The 19987-nt window shown below is 39.9% G+C and overlaps 3 protein-coding genes across 9 annotated transcripts in view; all 3 read left to right on the top strand.

Moving 5' to 3' along the window:
- The first annotated feature begins 690 nt into the window (after positions 1-690).
- On the top strand, positions 691-1161 carry nanos2 (nanos homolog 2). The gene has a single exon (XM_034200434.1). It carries the CDS (start codon positions 691-693, stop codon positions 1159-1161), a length of 471 nt encoding a protein of 156 aa, XP_034056325.1.
- Positions 1162-4576: 3415 nt separating this feature from the next.
- LOC117535835 lies at positions 4577-10397 on the top strand. Its single transcript, XM_034200433.1, has 7 exons — positions 4577-4676; positions 4815-4959; positions 5033-5146; positions 6396-6540; positions 6624-6772; positions 7358-7497; positions 10246-10397. The coding sequence occupies exons 1-7, from the start codon at positions 4577-4579 to the stop codon at positions 10395-10397; spliced, it is 945 nt and encodes a 314-aa protein (XP_034056324.1).
- An 8061-nt stretch (positions 10398-18458) lies between these two features.
- Positions 18459-19987, top strand: part of LOC117535843 (proteoglycan 4-like) — a 33460-nt gene continuing 31931 nt past the window's right edge. For all 7 annotated transcript variants that reach the window (XM_034200454.1, XM_034200452.1, XM_034200457.1 and 4 more), the window contains exon 1: positions 18459-18731. In XM_034200454.1, the coding sequence (XP_034056345.1) occupies positions 18708-18731 (24 nt within the window). In that variant the 5' untranslated portion in view covers positions 18459-18707. The remainder of the gene's footprint in view (positions 18732-19987) is intronic.

Raw genomic sequence — 19987 nt, 5'->3', positions numbered from 1 at the left:
TTTCATCATGCAAGGCTTGCATGATCTTGAAAACAATGACCAACATATTCACAACATACACATGGGCCTAATAGAAGTTAAAACACACACGTAAAACAGGAAAGAAGTAAGGAAAATAATATAAAAACCAAAATAATAATAATGAAAGATAATAAAAACGATAGTAGCTAATAATAATAACAGGCTAATCACAACAGAAATATAAAAACAAAACACGGGGAAATGTCAGGAGTCGTACTCAGCTCTGACTAGAAGGCCAGAGAGAAGAAGTGGGTCTTCAGTGAGGATTTAAAAACCCCTCGGGTCTGGGCCGACCTCACAGTTTCTCTCTGTTCATCATCTAAAGGACTTTTATAACGATCACAGTTTCAGTAATATATATTTCTTTATTGACTATGTCTTTTAAGTTTGGGGTAAGTGTTTGTGTGTCTGGTGTGTGTGTTGGGTGGACACGATATTAGCAATCGAGATCAGAGAGTGTCTGCACTCTGCCTGACCTCTCAGCAGGTGCACCAGTCAAAGCCATCAGAAATGAACTTGTGCCCCTGAGATAAAAGAACCCCCAAAGACCGCGGCAGACACCCTGGCGCCACCTTGCACATCCAAACATTGTTGCACTTTAGAGATCTGTATAAATACGGCTCCAGCATGGTGGACACACTCTGCGTATTTTCCCCAAAACTGACAACAATGCAACGACAGGACCAGAGCCGCTTCGACATGTGGCATGACTACATGAAACTTGGCAGAGTGCTGGAGAGGCTACGGGACAGCACCCGGGATGATGGGGGACGCACACACACCAAGGGCCCCAAGAAGGAAGCAGCCTCCTCCTGGAGCCTTGTCCGAAACACCTCCCGGAGAGGGGAGCGTAAAGACTCCACGGAGTCCGGCTCAGTGAGCAGCCAGTCGGACACCAGCTGCAGCACCGGGACCCCCCCTGGATGTTGCCGCTTCTGTAAGCAGAACGGAGAGTCTGTGAAGGTGTACGGGTCCCACAGGCTGAAATCAGACGAAGGGAAAGTGATCTGCCCCATCCTCTGGAACTACACCTGCCCCCTCTGTGGAGCCAGTGGGGACAAGGCACACACACGCCGCTACTGTCCGCAGAGAGAGGCGGCGGGAGAAGCCGCCAGGGTGGTGCCGGGCTCCCGGTTCTAGAGACAGAAGACACGGTATATATTTAAACATGTTTATGAATTCATGTTTACAGAGACTGGTGGTGGAGGTTCCTAACAAGTTTGAAGTTAAGTTTTTTATATTGTCGTATTTTTCAGCGATGATTTGCAGACATTTTAAAAACTGCGAGAGCTGTTTTTGTATAAAGTGTACAAATGTTCATCAAACATTGGACAAGTGTCAGTTACAGGAATTTAAAAACTGCAAAACTAAAGCATTTTGATTTATATTATGCTTCCTAGTTTTTTAAAAAGTTTTTGAGGAACTATACAGAAATATTTCAAATCAACATTTGATTTACCAGATATGTGTTCGTGTGTTCATGTTCACAAAGAAAGTGTTTGACGTTGCTGCTTTTAAAAGGATGAGTGTTATTGTCAACACACTTTTAAGCGTTGGGAAAGTGTTATCAAAACTTGAGAAAAAGTGTAAATCATAGACTTTTTAAAATTCTTGTTTGTTTCAATTTTGAAGGAATAAATATGGGAAAAGTTACTCATGCTTGTTGTTTTTGTTAAAAGTGTCCAAACTGTGCATGGTTGTTCAGCTACATATTTAATTTCCCGTTGACATACATGGATAAAAAGCTACAGACATATTTCAAAAGTAAATATATATACTATATAGCTTCAATAGACACAATAAATAACACGTGGGTTTGCTGTCCTGGCTCCAAGATGGTGGAATGAGCTCCCCATTGACATCAGGACGGCAGATAGCTTGCACATCTTCTGGCGCAAACTGAAAACTCATCTCTTTCGACTCCACTTCGAGCGATAGAATTATTAACGAAGCACTTTTATACTAATAAAGGACTGGCTTATCTAAAGCCAGTTGAGTAGCACTTGAAATGTTTGGCTCTATGAAACCTGATGTACTTATATGATTCTGTTTTCTTCAAGGTTGTGTCTTCCTGGTCGAATGTACTTATTGTAAGTCGCTTTGGATAAAAGCGTCAGCTAAATGCAATGTAATGTAATGTAATAAATGAATGTGAACTTGACCGATGATCACATGCACCTGCAGGATGACACGCAGAACAAAACCATCATATTTCGAATCAATTCTTCTTCTGTTATCATCTTCGAGCCGTGCATGATCTTGAACACATTGACCAACATATTCACAACACACAGATGGGCCTCATAGACGTTAAAACACACACAGGTGAAACAGGAAAGAAGTCAAATAATGTAAAAATAATAATAAAAACGATAGCTAATCATAATAACAATAGTAATGATAATGCTATAAATCACAGCTTTCTCTTTTCTTGAAAACGATTGTTTCAAATATGTAACAGGAATATAAGGGGAGATAATAATACAAAAATAGTTTGAGCTTTTCCACACTGCACAGTTTCTCTCTGTTCATCATCTAAAGGACTTTTATAATAATCACAGTTTCAGTAATAGATATTTTTTGGATGATTTCTAATTCCTATTAGATCTGGCCCGCCGGTATATTGCACACACACCTTCACTCCATCCTGAGGGTCTCCTCCGCTCAGAGCCTGACCCCAAACATTGATGACCTTGCACCCAAGATGAGATGCCAAGTGTCTGAGCTAGCATCACAGAGCAGCTCACTGAGTTTAATGGATGCTTCCTTCTGCACTTTCTCTCAGGACAACAGGGCATGTTTGGTTTTCTCTTTGAGGGAAATAGTTTTGTTGAAGCTGTTGTTGGCCTGTGGAGAAATGTACTCATAAGAAATGACTCTGGAAAAGCTGCAGATAGAGCCATAAGAAATGAATGCAACTAATTATTTAATGTTTAATGTTGTTTTTATAGGAAATCATTTAAGCTTTGTTAGTTCCAGGTTTAATATGTGCAATAAGTTCATTTCAATAAGTTCTGCAATAAACATTGAACCAGTCCGGCCCTCCACTAGTACCCATTTTTTAATTTTGGCCCACTGTGTATTTGAGTTTGACCCCCCTGCTCTAAAGGACTTTTATAATAGTCACAGTTTCAGTAATAGATTTTTTTTTTCACATTGACTATGCCATTTAAGTTTTGGGTATCAATCGAGGTCAGAGAGTGTCTGAACTCTACCTGACCCATCAGCAGGTGCAACAATCAAAAGCCGTCAGAAATGAACTTGTGTCCCTGAGATGAAAGAACCCCCCCCCCAGACAGACACCTGCACCGACCTTGCAGCATCCAAACATTGTTGCACTTGAAAGACCTATACATATGGCTCCAGCACACACTGCGTATTTTCCCCCAGGACCAGCGCTTTTTAAGCCTTGAAAATGTTATCAAACCTTGCAAAAAGTGTCAATTACAGGCATTTTATTTGTGAAATTGTGGTTTAAAAAAGTAAACTAGACATATTTTCAAATCAAAATATGCAAATATAGCTTTACTAGCCATACATTGAATTGAGGTCAGATGTAATATACAGTTGGATAACGTCTCTAAAACTGAAAGCAAGTCATCGTTTCATAACTCGATAATTCATTATAATAAAAGAGCATACTCTGATCTCACCTGCTGCTTTGATAAGGCCATACATTGCTGTTACTAAACCATATGAACCATGACCCCTCCTATACAGAGAGTTATATCACTGACCTTATTTATAATTATTATAATGATGCTTAGTGTAAAATGAATTACAATGTTGAGGAACAGGTTGTTTTACAGTCTTCATACACAGAATCCTAAACTGTGACGCAGCTCAAATTCAATTAGAGTAAATACAAATACAACTTGCTATTAACAGTACCTTAAATACAACTAAATACAACACTTGAGCACATGTATTAAGTTCATTTCCACTGTTGACAACATATAGAGAAGCACCAGCCCGTAACTTGGATGGAGATAATATGTAATGAAAACAGTCGGGACATGACTAATGTCTGAAGAATCTGAATGCTACTACTGTATGATGCATTTTTCTCCAGCAGAAGAAAGTTAGCTCATTGGCTGTTCATAAAACACCCGGCCACACCTGCCGGCTCACAAAGCGATGTGATTGGCTGATAGCACCTGTTACCAAACACTACTACACAGGATCAAAGTGCAGCTTTCATAATTCAGTTATGAAGCAGAGTCATCAATCCAAGGTCAGGTCTTTTATCTTTTCATTCATCCACAGATCAAAATGTCCATAATTTGAAAACAAAGAACACCATAAAAGGTAAATGCCAGCAGGTGAGTTTCAAACACGTGCTGACAGGCTCAGTGTTGCACAACGAGTTCCTTTAAACGCCAGGAAAGCCCTTCCTCGACAGCAGTCTTTGACTTTCTGCCATCAAAGAACAACATAAACGGTACGTGAAAAGCTTCTCTATTCAACACATTTTAAATCTAAACCTTGTTCTTTACTGTATAAAGTGTGTTTTATTAATAATACTTTATCTTTGTTTTAGATAACTTGTCCAAAGATGGCCAAACACAGCATCATCCGTGTGATTGCCATAGTGCTCTCACTGATATTCTTCATCATCACCATGGTGTTCACTGCTTTGGCAGGACCAGGAATAGGTACGTTTTAATGCTTTAATTATATATATTACTTTGTGAGATAAGGTTTGTTTGTTTAATGTAGAAATGTTGAAGTAATCCTTTGACTTTTTCAATGAGTCAAAATAACTTCATTTTGTACATTTTTTTCGCTCAAAGATCCCTTTTTGGAAAGCACCAAGAACATCTCAGATGCGTTTGTGACGGAGATCACTCCGGATGGATGGACGTTTACCATTTGGGCCATCATTTACATCTTCCTGGCTTTAGTGATGGTCTACGTCATCTCCGGCATCTTTAGGAAGTAGGAACCCGCCTACTTTGAGCTGCTTTAATTGTATGTTTTTACCAACACTTACCTGCGATTCTGTCTTCAGGAATGCATACGGTCCGGTGTACTGCAGCCCGGCCGTTCTGCCTCATGGATTCTTCGTGACTTGGTGTTTGAACCTGACTTTAAACATTGCATGGTTGTTCCTGTGGGACAGAAAGTAAGATTTCATTATTTACTTCTACTGAAATCAATCAGCAATGTATCTAATGAGAAACCCTAAATTACAGGCAAACAATTGGCTTTAATTGGTTGTATATTTTTAAGGATAAATACCTGGACTGCATGTATAATATATCTAGGATTAAAAGACTAATGTCACAGCAGGATCTGGAAAGACTTGTCCATGCTTTTATCTTCAGTAGACTCGACTACTGCAATGGTGTCTTCACAGGTCTCACTAAAAAATCTATTAGGAAGCTGCAGCTGATTCAGAACGCCGCTGCTCGAGTCCTCACTAACACTAAGAAAGTGGATCACATCACTCCTGTTCTGAAGTCTTTACACTGGCTTCCTGTGTGTCAAAGAATAGATTTCAAAATACTGCTGCTGGTTTATAAAGCACTGAATGGTTTAGGCCCAAAATACATTTCTGACCTCCTGCTAAATTATGAACCATCCAGATCTCTCAGGTCTTCAGGGACTGGTCAGCTTTCTGTCCCCAGAGTCAGAACTAAACATGGAGAAGCAGCGTTCAGTTATTATGCTCCAAATATCTGGAACAAACTCCCAGAAACCTGCAGGTCTGCTGCAACTCTGACTACTTTTAAATCCAGCAAGAAGACTTTTCTTTTTGTCGCTGCTTTTAATTGAACTATTCATATCTTAAACTGCACTGTAACTTGTATCCATGTATTTTTTCTTTTAATGTTTATTTTATTAGCTTTTCTTTTTAATGACTGATTTTAAATGCCTTTTTCTTAATGTCTTTCATTTTTTGTAAAGCACTTTGAATTGCCTTGTGTTGAAAGGTGCTGTATAAATAAACTTGCCTTGCCTATGTGAATGAAGGAGAGGCTTATAGGTCATAGGGTCAAATACAGGTCATCACCTACAATCAATCAGCTCATAAGGCATGATTAGTGCACACATTGAGTGACATGAACATTGGCAGGATACTGAATATTACAGACATCCAGCTACTTTAAAAGGATGTGTGTCTCATTCTGACTTTACATATTCAAATGTTGCTTTTTATGTTTTTGCCTATTCTGGAGTTAATTCTTGTTTGAACCAAGGGTGCCATAAGCAGTAAAACCCTAGAAGGGAAATGTGTGATGAAGATTTATAGTAATATATGTGTAAAAAAGGAGGATATTATACAATAAACATGTGAATAGTTGCCGATTGGACAAGATTACGCTAAATGCAACAACAACTGTTAACATGTACTTTGTTCCCTATCAAAGGTTGATGTCTGCTGCGCTTGCCTTCCTCATCCTCATCGTCCTCACTAACTACCTCATGATATCCTTCTCCTGCATCGGTCTCAACAACTACGGAGCGTGGCTGGCAAAGTACCACAAAGTGGACCTGTGGCTTCACCGAGTGCTGGTGAGTCCAGCAGCTGTTCACCTCTCAGAAACACCTGCAGCGTCAGCTCTGCATGCTGAGTGTGTTCTGTTTCTCTGCTGCAGGTTCAGAATGGGATCGCCATATACGCAACATGGACCACCATAGCATCGCTGGTGAACCTGACCATCGTGCTGACTGCAGACGCTAAGATATCCCCGACGAACGCTGCCACCATCTCACTCTCTGTCCTCACTGTAGTGCTGTTAGTGTGGTGAGTGCAAAGTGGTGGACACAGCACTCATATTATTGTAAATAGAGATACCTGTCCAATCCAATCGATCCAGCGTCCTGTAAAACTTCCAAATCTACACAAATATCATTCAAATGGGCCTCCTAGGTGGACATTTCTGGTTTAAACTCACATTTTGGCTCCTGAAGATGTCAGAAATTGATTAAGCTTCCTTAATAAAACCCAAATCCAACCCAAAATTGTATAAATGGGCCACGCCGTTGTTATAATATACAATGTGCAAATTGGCCAACATATACTATGAGTTTATATTCTAACATAAAATGTACGAGTACACAGAATTGCTGGGTTCATAATCGGACAGGCTTGAAAATATAATGTAAAAGACAATTATTGATGCATTAACTTCGATGTATCTTGTGAATTTTACTTAGGGATCATCCTATTTTAACGTATAATAATACTTGATAAATCCTTGAGATGTTATTAATCTGAATGGTTCAAAGTTATCAAATCAATTTAGTGGGATTTGCTCTGAAGTGTAAATGCTTAAGTAAAGAAACACCACTGCCTTTACTAAGTTCAAATGTGTTGTGTTTCTTGCAGGACTGTCCTTGAAAACACCATCCTGGATAAACACGTGAGGTACATCCTGTCCATCTACCCCGCTGTGATCTGGGCGCTGACCGGAGTGTTCTCCAAGAACTACAACGCTGCAGACCCTTCACGAAACAACACCTTCATCGGTGAGGAACACATCTCCCTCTCTATCACCAGGATGTTTGTCCTATAATCAATCAATCAATCAATGTTTATTTATATAGCCCAATATCACAAATGTTACATTTGTCTCAGTGGTCTTCACAGTTTGTACAGAATATCAGTAGACAATACGACACCCTCTGTGTAACGACTGAATGAACACAAGTGGAGGACTCAATAGCACGACTCAGAGACAGAGGCTTAGGATGCAAAAAAGGTCTTTATATTTATTTATTCATTTGTTTAACAGGGACAGTGCACATTAATGAACATTTCTGTAAACGTGCCAGAGTTAGCCAAGAGGCTATTTTTCATCTGTAGTCCCTGGACAGATTTTAAAAGTCAACCTAAAACACATTTCATTTTAAACAAGTAAATACAATACATTTAAAACATGCAACAGACATTACTGGGATATTTAAATAAAACAATTTAAAATACAGAACATTAAAACAAAACAAATAAAACAAAAGAACATGTTAAAACACAGGCGGTGGGTTGTAAGGAGCAGGAGATTGGGTCAGTGTTGGCAGAGCTGATTCCTCACTAACCAGGTTTTGAGTTGGGATTTAAATCAAGTGAATGTGGTCTGGTCTCTGATTGGAGGTGGGATTGAGTTCCATCGCTGAGCAGCTTTAACAGAAAATGAGGACTGACTGAAAGAACTTTTTCTGAGTGGAATAATGCAATCTCCTCTCGCTGCACCTCTTGTTACCCTAGTTGCAGTTGTGCGTATGTTAATAAACTGTCTAAGAGGAGGCGAGGTAAGGCCGTTGACAATCTTGTAAAAAAGGCAAGCATTTGTTTAATGAGGTTTTCCCAGCTTAGCAAGTTGTATGTTTGGAGTATTGGGCAGTGATGCGAAAAAACAGATTTTTTGTCCAGTATTTTGAGTGTTTGTTTGTACAATGACTCCAGTGGTTTTAATGTTGTTGTACTGGCATGTGACCAGGTAGTTAAACAGTAGGTGATGTGTGAGAGAACCATAGCCAAGGTTCGGTACACGGGAGATCAGTCAGTAAGGCTAACAACACAGACGAGGAGTAGACAGGGACCAGGGGCCTATACTACGAAGCCGGTTCAACCTAACCTGGATATGTTTGAGTTAGCCGGTTGGCCTAATCCAAAACATACGCGCTCTCGCTAAACTGTACTACGACGCTGGTTATCAAGTGGATCGCTCAAGCCAGCCGTGTCCTATCTAGTTAGGTGCGCGTTCACATGAAAGGGGTGGTATTTGGAGCATTCGACCAATCACAAACATGGAGAAGCGTAGCCTACTGACAGCGCAGCGTCATACTTCCTGAATGAAAAGTGAACTGTAATACTAGTCAAAAATGAAGAAGTTAAACTTTAACATCCATGACTTAAACACTTTATCCAGGATCAAAGCCACAGAGCTGCACCTGCAAGGTGAATACAGCTGGTAACAGAACAAGTGTTTGAATGCGTACATTAACAGGTTTATGATATCACTGCCCGTCTAAGACACGATCTGACTTTCATTACATTTGACTCGAGTGTTTCGTCAACTTAATGTGTTGCTTAAAATAATACTTCTGCATCCAGTCTGTGACACTGTGAGTGTTGCACGGCCCGATACGGCTCAGCTGACTCAGATAAGGAAATATATGATACATTATGAAGTGATATGCTGTGGACTGTACTTAATGTTACTCTGATCCGGTTACTTATGTTGTGGCAGATATTTAAGTAAGCTTTCTTAACGCTAATGTTATAATAGTCAGATTGCTCTGAAGATGGAGGTGATATTCTATTAATGTTCACGTTCACACGGTCGGTGATTTTTGCCGGCCGTCTTTCCTGCAACGGCAGCTTTTCTGTATTTCCTTTCTCCTGTAATATGACTTGATCGCTTTAAACTCCGCACACTGAGCTCTGATTGGTCAGCAGGCAGTGCTTTCACTGAGTTGATCTCTTAGCCTGCAACCTAACCTGGTCCCGACCAGGTTAGCCGCTAAGCATAAGTTACCATGGAGATCGAGCCTGCTAAAAAGATAACCAGCTTCGTAGGACCGGAAAGCCGGAGTTTTCCCTGAATTTAGCCGCTAAGCGAAAATCCTGCTTCGTAGTATACCCCCCCGGGTCAGGACACGAAGCTGGGTCAGGTACACGTGGAATCAGATACTATGAAAAACACTGCTGGAACGCTAGGAATAACTAAGACGCACTGAAGGGAATGTGGATGCTAAGTAGGCAGAGGGAGAGATGATAATGGGGCACAGGTGAGGCTAATTAGGGATGGGAAGCAGGTGGAGTTCAATCAATGGCAGGAAAGCTGAGACTGAAATTAGAGAAACCACAATGAAAACAGGAACAATAACAACAACATCAACATGCTGGCTAGGCGCTTACACTCTGTCCTTTGACCCTCACATCGTACAAGGAGAAACTTCCAGAGAAAAACCCACAGTTTAAAGGGGAACATGAGAGAATTGAAATATAAAACATGCTGTGGATTGATTTTAACATGCAGTTACACAGACAATGTGCACACTCATGTATATGTACTTATGTATATATAATAACTTGTACATTTGTAATTCAACATGTATATTTTCTACTTTCTTGTTTATTTCTAGTGTTTTTCTTTGAATGTTTATTGTACAATGCCTTGTCTTTTTATGCTGCTGCAACACAAAAAAGAACTTCTTATCTTGTCTTATTTCTGCTTCCCTCTGACATTTATATATATCTTCTTTCCTCTGTAGTCGTGCTGTTGGCTTTGGCCTGCACGATATTTGCAGGTCGGATATGTCTGGTGGTCTGGAGACACATCAAGACGCCCCTTTATGAGCACATCAGCCCGGAGAGCATGACTCCAATGGAGATCGCAGACAAGCAGAAACATATGTTTAAATAAGAGGTTCTGATCAACCTGTCTGTATCGATGCAGTATTGTCTCTGTCTGAGGTGTCTTTTCTTAATGCTTTGTATATATTGTAATCTATGACTGATTTGCACTGCTGCAACATATATAATGAAGCTTCTTATAATAATGGAAATGATATAACACTGAAGTCCAATCTGTCAACACGTTTTGTACTCCATGTTCTAAAGACAGGCTTAATTTATTATTCATTTTACATCTCGGTTCATTTATCAAAAAGGGTATAATGTTTGTGTTTCCTCATGCATTTTGACTTGTATTTTGTATACTGTTTAAAATAAATTATGCTTTCTCAAATTGTTACGCTTTTGTGTGATTTTTCTGGTTTATAAGAGATAAGAAATACTACAAACAAAGCATAATGATTTACTTATTAAATTGTGAATTCTCCTCAATCAATCAATGTTTATTTATAGCCCAATATCACAAATGTTACATTTGTCTCAGTGGACTTCACAGTTTGTACAGAATATCAGTATGACAATACGACACCCTCTGTCCTTAGACCCTCTGTCCTTAGACCCTCTGTCCTTAGACCCTCTGTCCTTAGACTCTCTGTCCTTAGACCCTCTGTCCTTAGACCCTCTGTCCTTAGACCCTCTGTCCTTAGACCCTCAGCCCTCAGACCCACTGTCCTCAGACCCACTGTCCTTAGACCCTCTGTCCTTAGACCCTCAGCCCTCAGACCCTCTGTCCTCAGACCCTCTGTCCTTAGACCCTCACATCGTACAAGGAAACACTTCCAGAGAAAACCCACAGTTTAAAGGGAACATGGGAGAAACCTCAAGGAGAGCAACAGAGGAGGGATCCCTCTCCCAGGACGGACAGACGTGCAATAGATGCCGTGTGTAAATTGAAAAGATAATACATTTGCAACATAGGTAGTCCAAATGTTTGGAAATTCATGTGTCTGTAATAAGAAGATGAATCCACGAGGATGTCAACAATCCTGTGGAAGCCATCAGGGAAGTAGTGTGATGAGAGTCAGGCAGGACCACAGAGACAGGTTCAGCCACGACTCGAAGTCCAGGACTCAGATCAGGACTCAGGATAGAGGACACAGGACCGCAGCAACAGGATCATCCACGACTCAGGATCCCGGCGTAGATAGACACCAAAAAGACATTTGGGGAAGCTGGGTTAATCGGAACATGAGAGTACACAGGTACAGACAGAGAGAAGGAAGAAGTCAGGTGTCCCCCGACAAACTAAGCCTATATCAGCAAAACTAGGGGCTGAATCTAATCAGCCCTAACTATAAGCTTGATCAAAAAGGAAGGTCTTAAGCGCACTCTTAAAGTAACCATAATAACAACACATTGTCAGAGGTGGAAAGCACATTTACTCAAGTACTGTACTTAACCCTTGTGTGGTGTTCATATCTTTGTTACTCAGCCAGTGTTCGTGGGTCCGCTGTCTTTTTGGGTTTCAATTCAACACAAACAAACTATTTAATGCTAAAATACTCAACAGATGTTTACCACTACAGTGGGTGGTCATTGAAAATGTGTTCTGTTCTTCACAGAAATTGAGCCAAGGCCATTGAGTGGTTTGAAAAAATTATTAATCATATTTCTTTAGCTAAATAATAAACAGGGGGTCCCACAGACCCGAACACCATACAAGGGTTAAGCACAATATTGAGGTACTTGTACTTTACTGGAGTATTTACATTTTAGGCTACTTTATTTATACTTCTAATCCAGCCTTTCACATAAATAACATGGTGTTTTTAAGATATACACACTACTAATGTACTCAGTAGTGCACAAAATATATTAAATGTTCTCAACATTTATGAATTACAACTCTTATATGTATCTGTCAGGGATAAAAACAGGAAATTATAATATTCCATAATGAAATAACACTTTTAAAAGAGCCATTCTTCACGATGAGTACTTTTGCATTTGATACTCGAGTACATTTGTCTTAAATAATACTTCAATACTTTTAATTAAGTAACCTTTTACACTCAGGACTTTTAACAGAGCTTGTTTAGAATGTGGTATTATTACTTTGACGTAAGTAAAGGAGTACTTTTTCCAAAACAGCATGCTGCAAAGCTTTATTAAAGGGCAGTTCCCTTTGAAATCCATACTGACAACACGACCAGATCTTTAGACTTTCATATCCCAGAAAATGTATTCGCTGACTAATGTCATGCCCTTTATTTATGACAAATATGCTTATGACAATAATAGATTAGAGCAGGCCTATTCAAATGGCGGCCCGCGGGCCAGATGCGACCCAGAACCAACTCCCGAGTGGCCCAGCCTCCCGTGGCCAAATTCCTACACTAGTACAGACCTTGAACGCAACACTCCGCATTGCATAGAAACCACCAAACTACAACGCAACACGTTTTTTGAAAGTGCATCTAGTGGTGCTAGTAACGGTGGTCCTATGATAGCAACTCTAAAACATGTCTCTCTCAACTCTGAAGCGTAAACAGAGACAAAACGGTCATTGATCTTGTGGAGCAGATGCGCGCATTCCAAGTCAAGCTGGACCGACTTGAGTACGGGTCGGATAATGCATTTTCCGACGCTCCACAAACACATCACATCCCCGGCACAAATCACGGATGTGATGACAGATTTCATTGCGAGGTTGAAAGAGAACTTTGCCGGTCGATTGGATGGACTTGCTCTGCCCACAGAGGTGATGGGCTTTGCCAGAGACCCCTTCACTGTTGCAATAGAGGGGGACGTATCAACCAGAGCAAAGGAAGTGGTCCCCTCCATCGACGAGGGGAAATGTACACTGGAACTTATTGACATGCATTCATCCGTATCCATGGCACAAGAGCAGCGCACTAACGGGCCAGCGAAGTTTTGGAGTGATGTCAAAAAACAGCAGTTCCCTAACGTTCAGAAAGTAGCGATATGTGTGCTCAGTATGTTTGGATCAACATACAAATGTGAATCAAGCTTTTCACACATGAACTCAATAAAAAGTAGCACTCGTGACTTGAGTCGCTGACTGACAGCAGTCTTGGATTGCATTGACATCCTATGAGCCAAAGATCACTGCTCTTGTTCAAAACAAAAAATGTCACTTCTCCCATTGAGAAAGTCAGCGATGACAAATCACAAATGAGGTGATAGTAAGCACCTAGTTTACTATAGTAGACGTGTAGTGTAGTATTCATTCATATGTTAGTTACCCTTATCCCTTGTTATGGGTTTGTGCACTGAAAGGTTTGACAGTTCTTTTTGTATTCATTTAAATGCACTTTGTAATGTGTCTGGTCAAATGTGACCAAAACGTATGATGTTTTTGTTATTACTTGAAAAGTGAAAAAATAGTAGGCCTATTGCTAGAGTACTACCTCTTTTTGTTACATTGGAGCTCTTTAACTGTTTGTTAATGCACTTTTTGATGTGCATGTATGTATCCAATTTTATTTTGTATGTGAGGACATTTATTAAGACTTCTATTATTGTATTCAGTTAAATGCACGTTGTGATGTGCCTGGTTCAAAAAAACATAACCTGAATATTTGACTTCTAAAGCAAACAAATGTAATGCTACAACTGTGCACTTTTTTCCCCCGAATGCACTTTGAGATGCCTCAGATTCTGTTAAATTAATGCAAATTTGTTGTGTTTTTATGCACTTTTTGACGTAGCCTACCTTTGTTAGATGAACAATGAATACAAATGGCATGTTTTTCATCGCAGTAATATGTGTTGGTTTAAAATGTGTCATTACCCGCTTTTTACAGGCCGCTGAATGTCTGGCCCAGCTGAATTTTATAGTTATAAAATCTGGCCCAACTGAATGTGTAATTGAATAGCCCTGGATTAGAGTGTCCACACCAGGGGTTTCAAACTCAAGGCCCGGGGGCCACATCCGGCCCGCGACTTCATTTCATGTGGCCCCACAAGAGCTTGCAAAGAATATATGTTATAATATGTTTATTATACGGTTACATGCCGCTTTACAGAAGCACATTGCCCATAAACTACATGTCCCACAATGCATCTCAAATTCGACTTTTTTCTCGGAATTTGACTTTTCTTTCAAAATGTTATTATTTTTTTAAAATGTCACTTATTTTTTTTACTTTTTCCGGAATTTGGCTTTTCTTTTTAAATCATTTTGTGACATGTGCACTGAAGAGACTTGCAATTGTTTGCCCTAGACTTCTGCTTTCAGAGTTAACTATGAAGTTATTACCCTATCCGATAATAAACCAATGCAGAGGCAATAATGTAATTTAATACATTATTTTATATATATATAAAATATTTATATTTATTCTTATATAGTCTTATATATAAAACTGGCCCTTTGAGTGCAACCATGATGCTAATGTGGCCCGAGTTGAAATTAAGTTTGACACCCCTGATCTACACTGTCGTTAGTGTCACCCATAAGAAAGACTGTTTGAGTCCTTTATTATTTACCGCACTGGGGCAGAGTATATGTATACGTGTATGTATACAAGATAAGAGGAGCATGTGTTTACGAGTGGTCATAAAAACCTCGCTCTTACACAACGAGCTAATATATAAAAAGCCAGCCGTGCGTCCTCAGGTACTTCTTCACACACCCAGCGCACAAAGAGAGCGGCCCAGAAAGGTACGTCGTGTTTGCTTTTAGAAAGTCTTCATTGTGTTGGAGGAAGCTCAGCGTGAAGAAGTGGACCTTTCTGAAGTTATGAAAGTACTTTCAATCGGAATTTTTAGAAGGATTTTGCTTTGAATGACAGGATTTTTGAAAGAAAAGACAGCTAGTGATTCAAGAGGATGGTACAACTTGGTTTAATTGCCTGAATGGCTGGTAAGGTGATTGATAACTATCACTAGCAAAGGTCAGAGGTCAGCCCTATCACGTGTGCAGTCAGAAGGTATTACATATCTTCCTAAAGGTCACATTTATTTGACTTTATTCAGTATAAAACAGTAGGATGTGACACCTGTATTAAATACTGTATGAGATGTATGTGGTTAATTGCACATTTTAAGCTCTAAAAAGTGTTTATTTCTTTTCAAATAATTGTCATTTATCACAGTCGACCACAATGGGAAAGCATAATCCTGGCCGCCTCGCTGCCATATTGGTGTCTGTTGTCAGCTTTGCAATCAGTCTGGTGTTCAACGGGCTGTCTGTCGTCGGACTCGGTAAGTCTGTGTTTACATATTTCAATTGTTGATTCAACATGCAAGTAGGGATAAGATTGGGATTGGGCTCTGTCATTTTGGTTTTTATTGATATGTTTTCATTGTTCTCCCCTCAGGTCCTTATGACACCACGATAGGCAATGTGTCCGCAGTGTTCGACACGCAGATCACACCTTCAGGATGGACCTTTGCAATCTGGAGCATCATCTACACCTGGCTGATAGCGATGATGATCTACATTGTCACCGGACTCTGCAGAAAGTACAGACAACTTCTTTTACTCTCTACTTTAAAACCTTTTTTGTCATTTAAACCTGTGTAGAATAGAACGTGCAAATAGTATCTAGTAATGGTCTTTGTCAGGGAGTATCGTGGGCTTCAAGAGTCACAGAAAATAATAGATGGTCCCTGTTCTGTGGATGTTTTCACCGACTTACTGTGGTTCTTTTTCTCTTGTAGGAATGGTTATGGCTATGTTTACTGCAGCCCTGCGGTTCTGCCGTATGGATTCTTCATTAGCTGGTGCCTTAATCTGTGTTTCAATATTGGCTGGCTAATTGTTTGGGACAAAGGGTAAGTGATTATTCCCTAATAAATGAAGCTACCAAATTTGAACGATCATGGTTAAATTCATGTTTCTGCTTTCTGTTCCCTTCATAAGAATAATGATCGTTGCGCTGGTGTTCCTCGTGCTGGTCATCTGCACCAACTACTCCATGATCTGCTTCGTCTGCCATGGACTTCATGTTTATGGAGCCTGGCTCAAGAAATACCACAAGGTCGACTTGTGGCTTCTCCGTGTGCTGGTTAGTATTATTAAAGATAATAGTGTCTCTTCTGGGACATGTCTCCCTGCAGCACCTCTTTTCACCCTCTGTCTGAAACCAGAGCCTAGTCTGCTCTGATTGGTTAGCTGGCCGGCTCTGTTGTGATTGGTCAGCTGCTTAGAGATGTCCCGCCCCTTATCCTATCGCCATAGTGATGTCAGTAAACGAACTAAACACTACAGGAGGGGCATCTGGCATCTGACGGGTTATACAAGTCTACTTTTTTACATAAAAATAATGTGGCTTAAGAGTATGATCCCCACCTGCGTGCAAAACTAAAAAACTCTCTTTCCATTTGCAGGTTCAGAACGGTGTGATGATCTACACAACATGGACGACCATTGCAACCCTGATCAACCTGACCATCGTGCTGACCTATGACGTGGGCATGTCCCCGCTGGACGCTGCAACCATCTCATACGCTTTTTTGACCGTCGTGCTGCTCGTGTGGTAAGTGTTCTTAACTTATGATACTTATTAGAGAAGTAATGCAAAGCTATTGTGAGATTCTGAATGTGTTTGCCCACAGGTTTGCTTTGGAGAACTTTGTGCTTGACAAACACGTGCGGTACATCCTCGTCATCTACCCGGTTGTGATCTGGGCGCTCACTGGGAACCTGGACAAGAACTTTGATGCTGAATCACCCAACCGTAATGGCTTCTTCATTGGTAAGATACCGAAGGGAGCTCCATATTAATAAAATATGGTGCATGTGTATGATACAATAAGCTTGTCCTGCCATGTCTCTTGAAACATGGCAGGTAGAGAGAAGTAAATAAGCACAATGACGGACAATAATGACGCTTTTTTGTACTGTTTTTGAGTAAATTCTAAGAGAACATTTCAGCCATCTTAAGTACTAACCAGGTTTTCCTCTCTTAGTGGCCCTGCTGGCTTCGGCCTCGGTGCTGTTCCTCGTCAGGATTGTTTTGGTGATTTGGAGGCACATCAAGCAGCCGCTCTACACAGACGTCAGTCCTGAAGCCATGGAACCGACGGACATCGCTGAAAAGCAGAAAAAGATTTTCCGTTAAACCTTTTTATAAAACACTGGATGTCATGTATCATAGTAAAAAGTGGTGCCATTGTTAGGCATTACTACGTTGATTATCAGGAGAACACATTTTTTTTTTTTAGGAAATCAGTTCACAATATTACGTTGAACTTTGGCTGACTGATCTATGGACCTTTTATGGCTCTCTCTAACATATGGATTGCAAACACAAGTCAGTAGGCTCTGATAAGGAGACTTTTACAACACAGAGGGGCAACACCTACCTTACAGTATAGACTATATGTTTTGACATTTTGCTACGTTTTTCAGTTTGTTTGGTATCAAATATAAATGTATTTTATAATGCTAATTGTAATTTTCTGAATTTGCAATTATTCTTTATTTATTTGGAATACATTATTTATACAATTTATCATGTGTGACACCTATTTTTACAACTGAGCAGTGTGGGCTCTTTTGGCAATATGTGGCAGATGAAAGAGAGTATTACAATTCAAGTAAATATGCGTTGCTAAGTCCAAATATTATGATCATACAGTATGAGCTTGTTTTTTTAACTATCATTCTGCAAGGAAAAAACAACTTCATGGGGAAACAAGACATCATTATTATTATCCTATATGTTCAAGTATATGTTTAGTCATCTGCAATCTGAGTAATTATATTTTGTAGGGGGTAAGACCTTTATATATACAGTCTATGGGTAAGACATAATATACATTCTGGTTAGAATAAACCCTGATTGACCTGCAGGGGGCAGCACCGCTCAGCACAAAAACAGAATGTAGAAGAAAAAGAAGAAGAGTGGAGTTATGTTTTAATTCCCTGATTATAGTCTTTCAGGCAACAAGAATGAATCCATATTCCATGAATATTGAAGGTTTTGTTAAATAGCAACACTTTCAATGAGTGAGATGGTTGTGTTTATGGTTGAATTTGACTACACTGAAGTTTAAATGGTTGCTTATTCTACAGCACATACTGAAGATAAGCGTTTGCCAAGGCAGCAATAGTGTTGCCTGCGAGAATTTACACGGGGCCGGAAGTCGCCTTCCATTTCAGAGTGCGCGGCCCGCGGGTTATTTACAAAATGTCAACAGCTTCATTGTTTTGCTAGCGCTAACACTCAACACTGGTCATCACATGGGCGATATAGCTGGCTAAACAGTTATTACTTGATATAAAGTCGGGCCTTAGTTGATTTTAAGAGATTAAGATTCACATGCATGAATTCCTGGGCACCAACTGAATCATAGTGGAGCAGGAAACAACATGTAAGGCAGCTAACGGTTAGCACAGCAGAGGACAATGGAGACAAAGTTACCTACCTTGGTAAGTTATTTTCTCCTTTTTGTGTTGCGTTACTCAGGGAAGAGGGTTGAAACCATAGACTTTATATATAAAGGTTGAAACACATGTAACGTGAAGGACAACAGAGGGAGTTTTCCAGTACAAATAACGTTATGTTAACTGTGAGAAGACGTAAAATAAACCAATACAACAGCCGTTAAATGTCCTTCGTCGTCAGGCTTCAGTTTGGGATCACGTTAAATGGTACTGCGCAACACTGAGGGGTGTTTCTATTATTTTGTCCATCCCATGATGTAACGCTAATTACAACTATAACTGTTGCATTAAGTGCAGTGATTAAAAGTAACTAAGTAGATTTACTCAAGTACTGTTCTTAAGTATAAGTACAATGTTGATGGTCGTGTACTTTATCACTGGCCCCACCATTGTAGCCACTGGCCCGGAGCATTCGTCCAAACAAATCGACTAATAATGAAGAAAATGAACACATTTGTTGCAATAGTAATTTATGCACCAACTACATTACTACTTGTACTACAACATTTGAACAATCAGTTCTTCCTCATTTTCCTCAATTGTTCATATTTGGTTTATTAAAATAATGATATTGTGCTCATTGTTTAAAAATGTCTGCTATTATGAGTATTATTATTTGTATAATGCGCTTCCTGTCATTAGGAGTTAGAAATGTAATGGCTATGTAATAGATTAGATTAGAACCTTCATTATCCTAAACTGCTGGGACATTTCCATACAGCCAATACCTTTTATATTGTCTACTCTTCACTTACTTGTCAGCATAGGTCGGCATTGATGTACAGAGCAGACAGAAGACCTTGTTTATATTGGCATCATATTGAGAGGTGCAGTGACGCGTCCTGAAACCAGGAAGTAAGCTGCTGGTTCCCTCGACAAAAAGCAATGGGATTTCTCCACAGGGTTTTGGAAAATAGCTGGAAATAAGATCTGTGGAAAACAAACCTGTTTGATAAATGCACGTTTTGTTCAGCCGGATAATCTCCACATATCTACCCTACTTTTATCATTTTCGAATCATAAATCTAATCGATAGATTATAAAAGGGTTTTAGGACGCGTCACTGCACCACTCTATAGAAGCCAACTCCATCGATCAAGCTGGCTGAAACTTTCTCTCCCTCTTCTTCTCATACTCCCTGTCACTCTCCTTTAACTCCTCCGGTGACTTTCTTTGATTTTAAGATAGTTTTTTGCCCAGTTACCGCTGGTATTAAAAACATTTTGGCGAATGGTAAGGTG

Source organism: Gymnodraco acuticeps, unplaced genomic scaffold (genome assembly GCF_902827175.1).
Source record: "Gymnodraco acuticeps unplaced genomic scaffold, fGymAcu1.1, whole genome shotgun sequence".
NCBI lineage: Eukaryota > Metazoa > Chordata > Actinopteri > Perciformes > Bathydraconidae > Gymnodraco > Gymnodraco acuticeps.
Note: the sequence above shows the minus strand (reverse complement) of the source record. Positions and strands in the feature narration are given on the sequence as shown.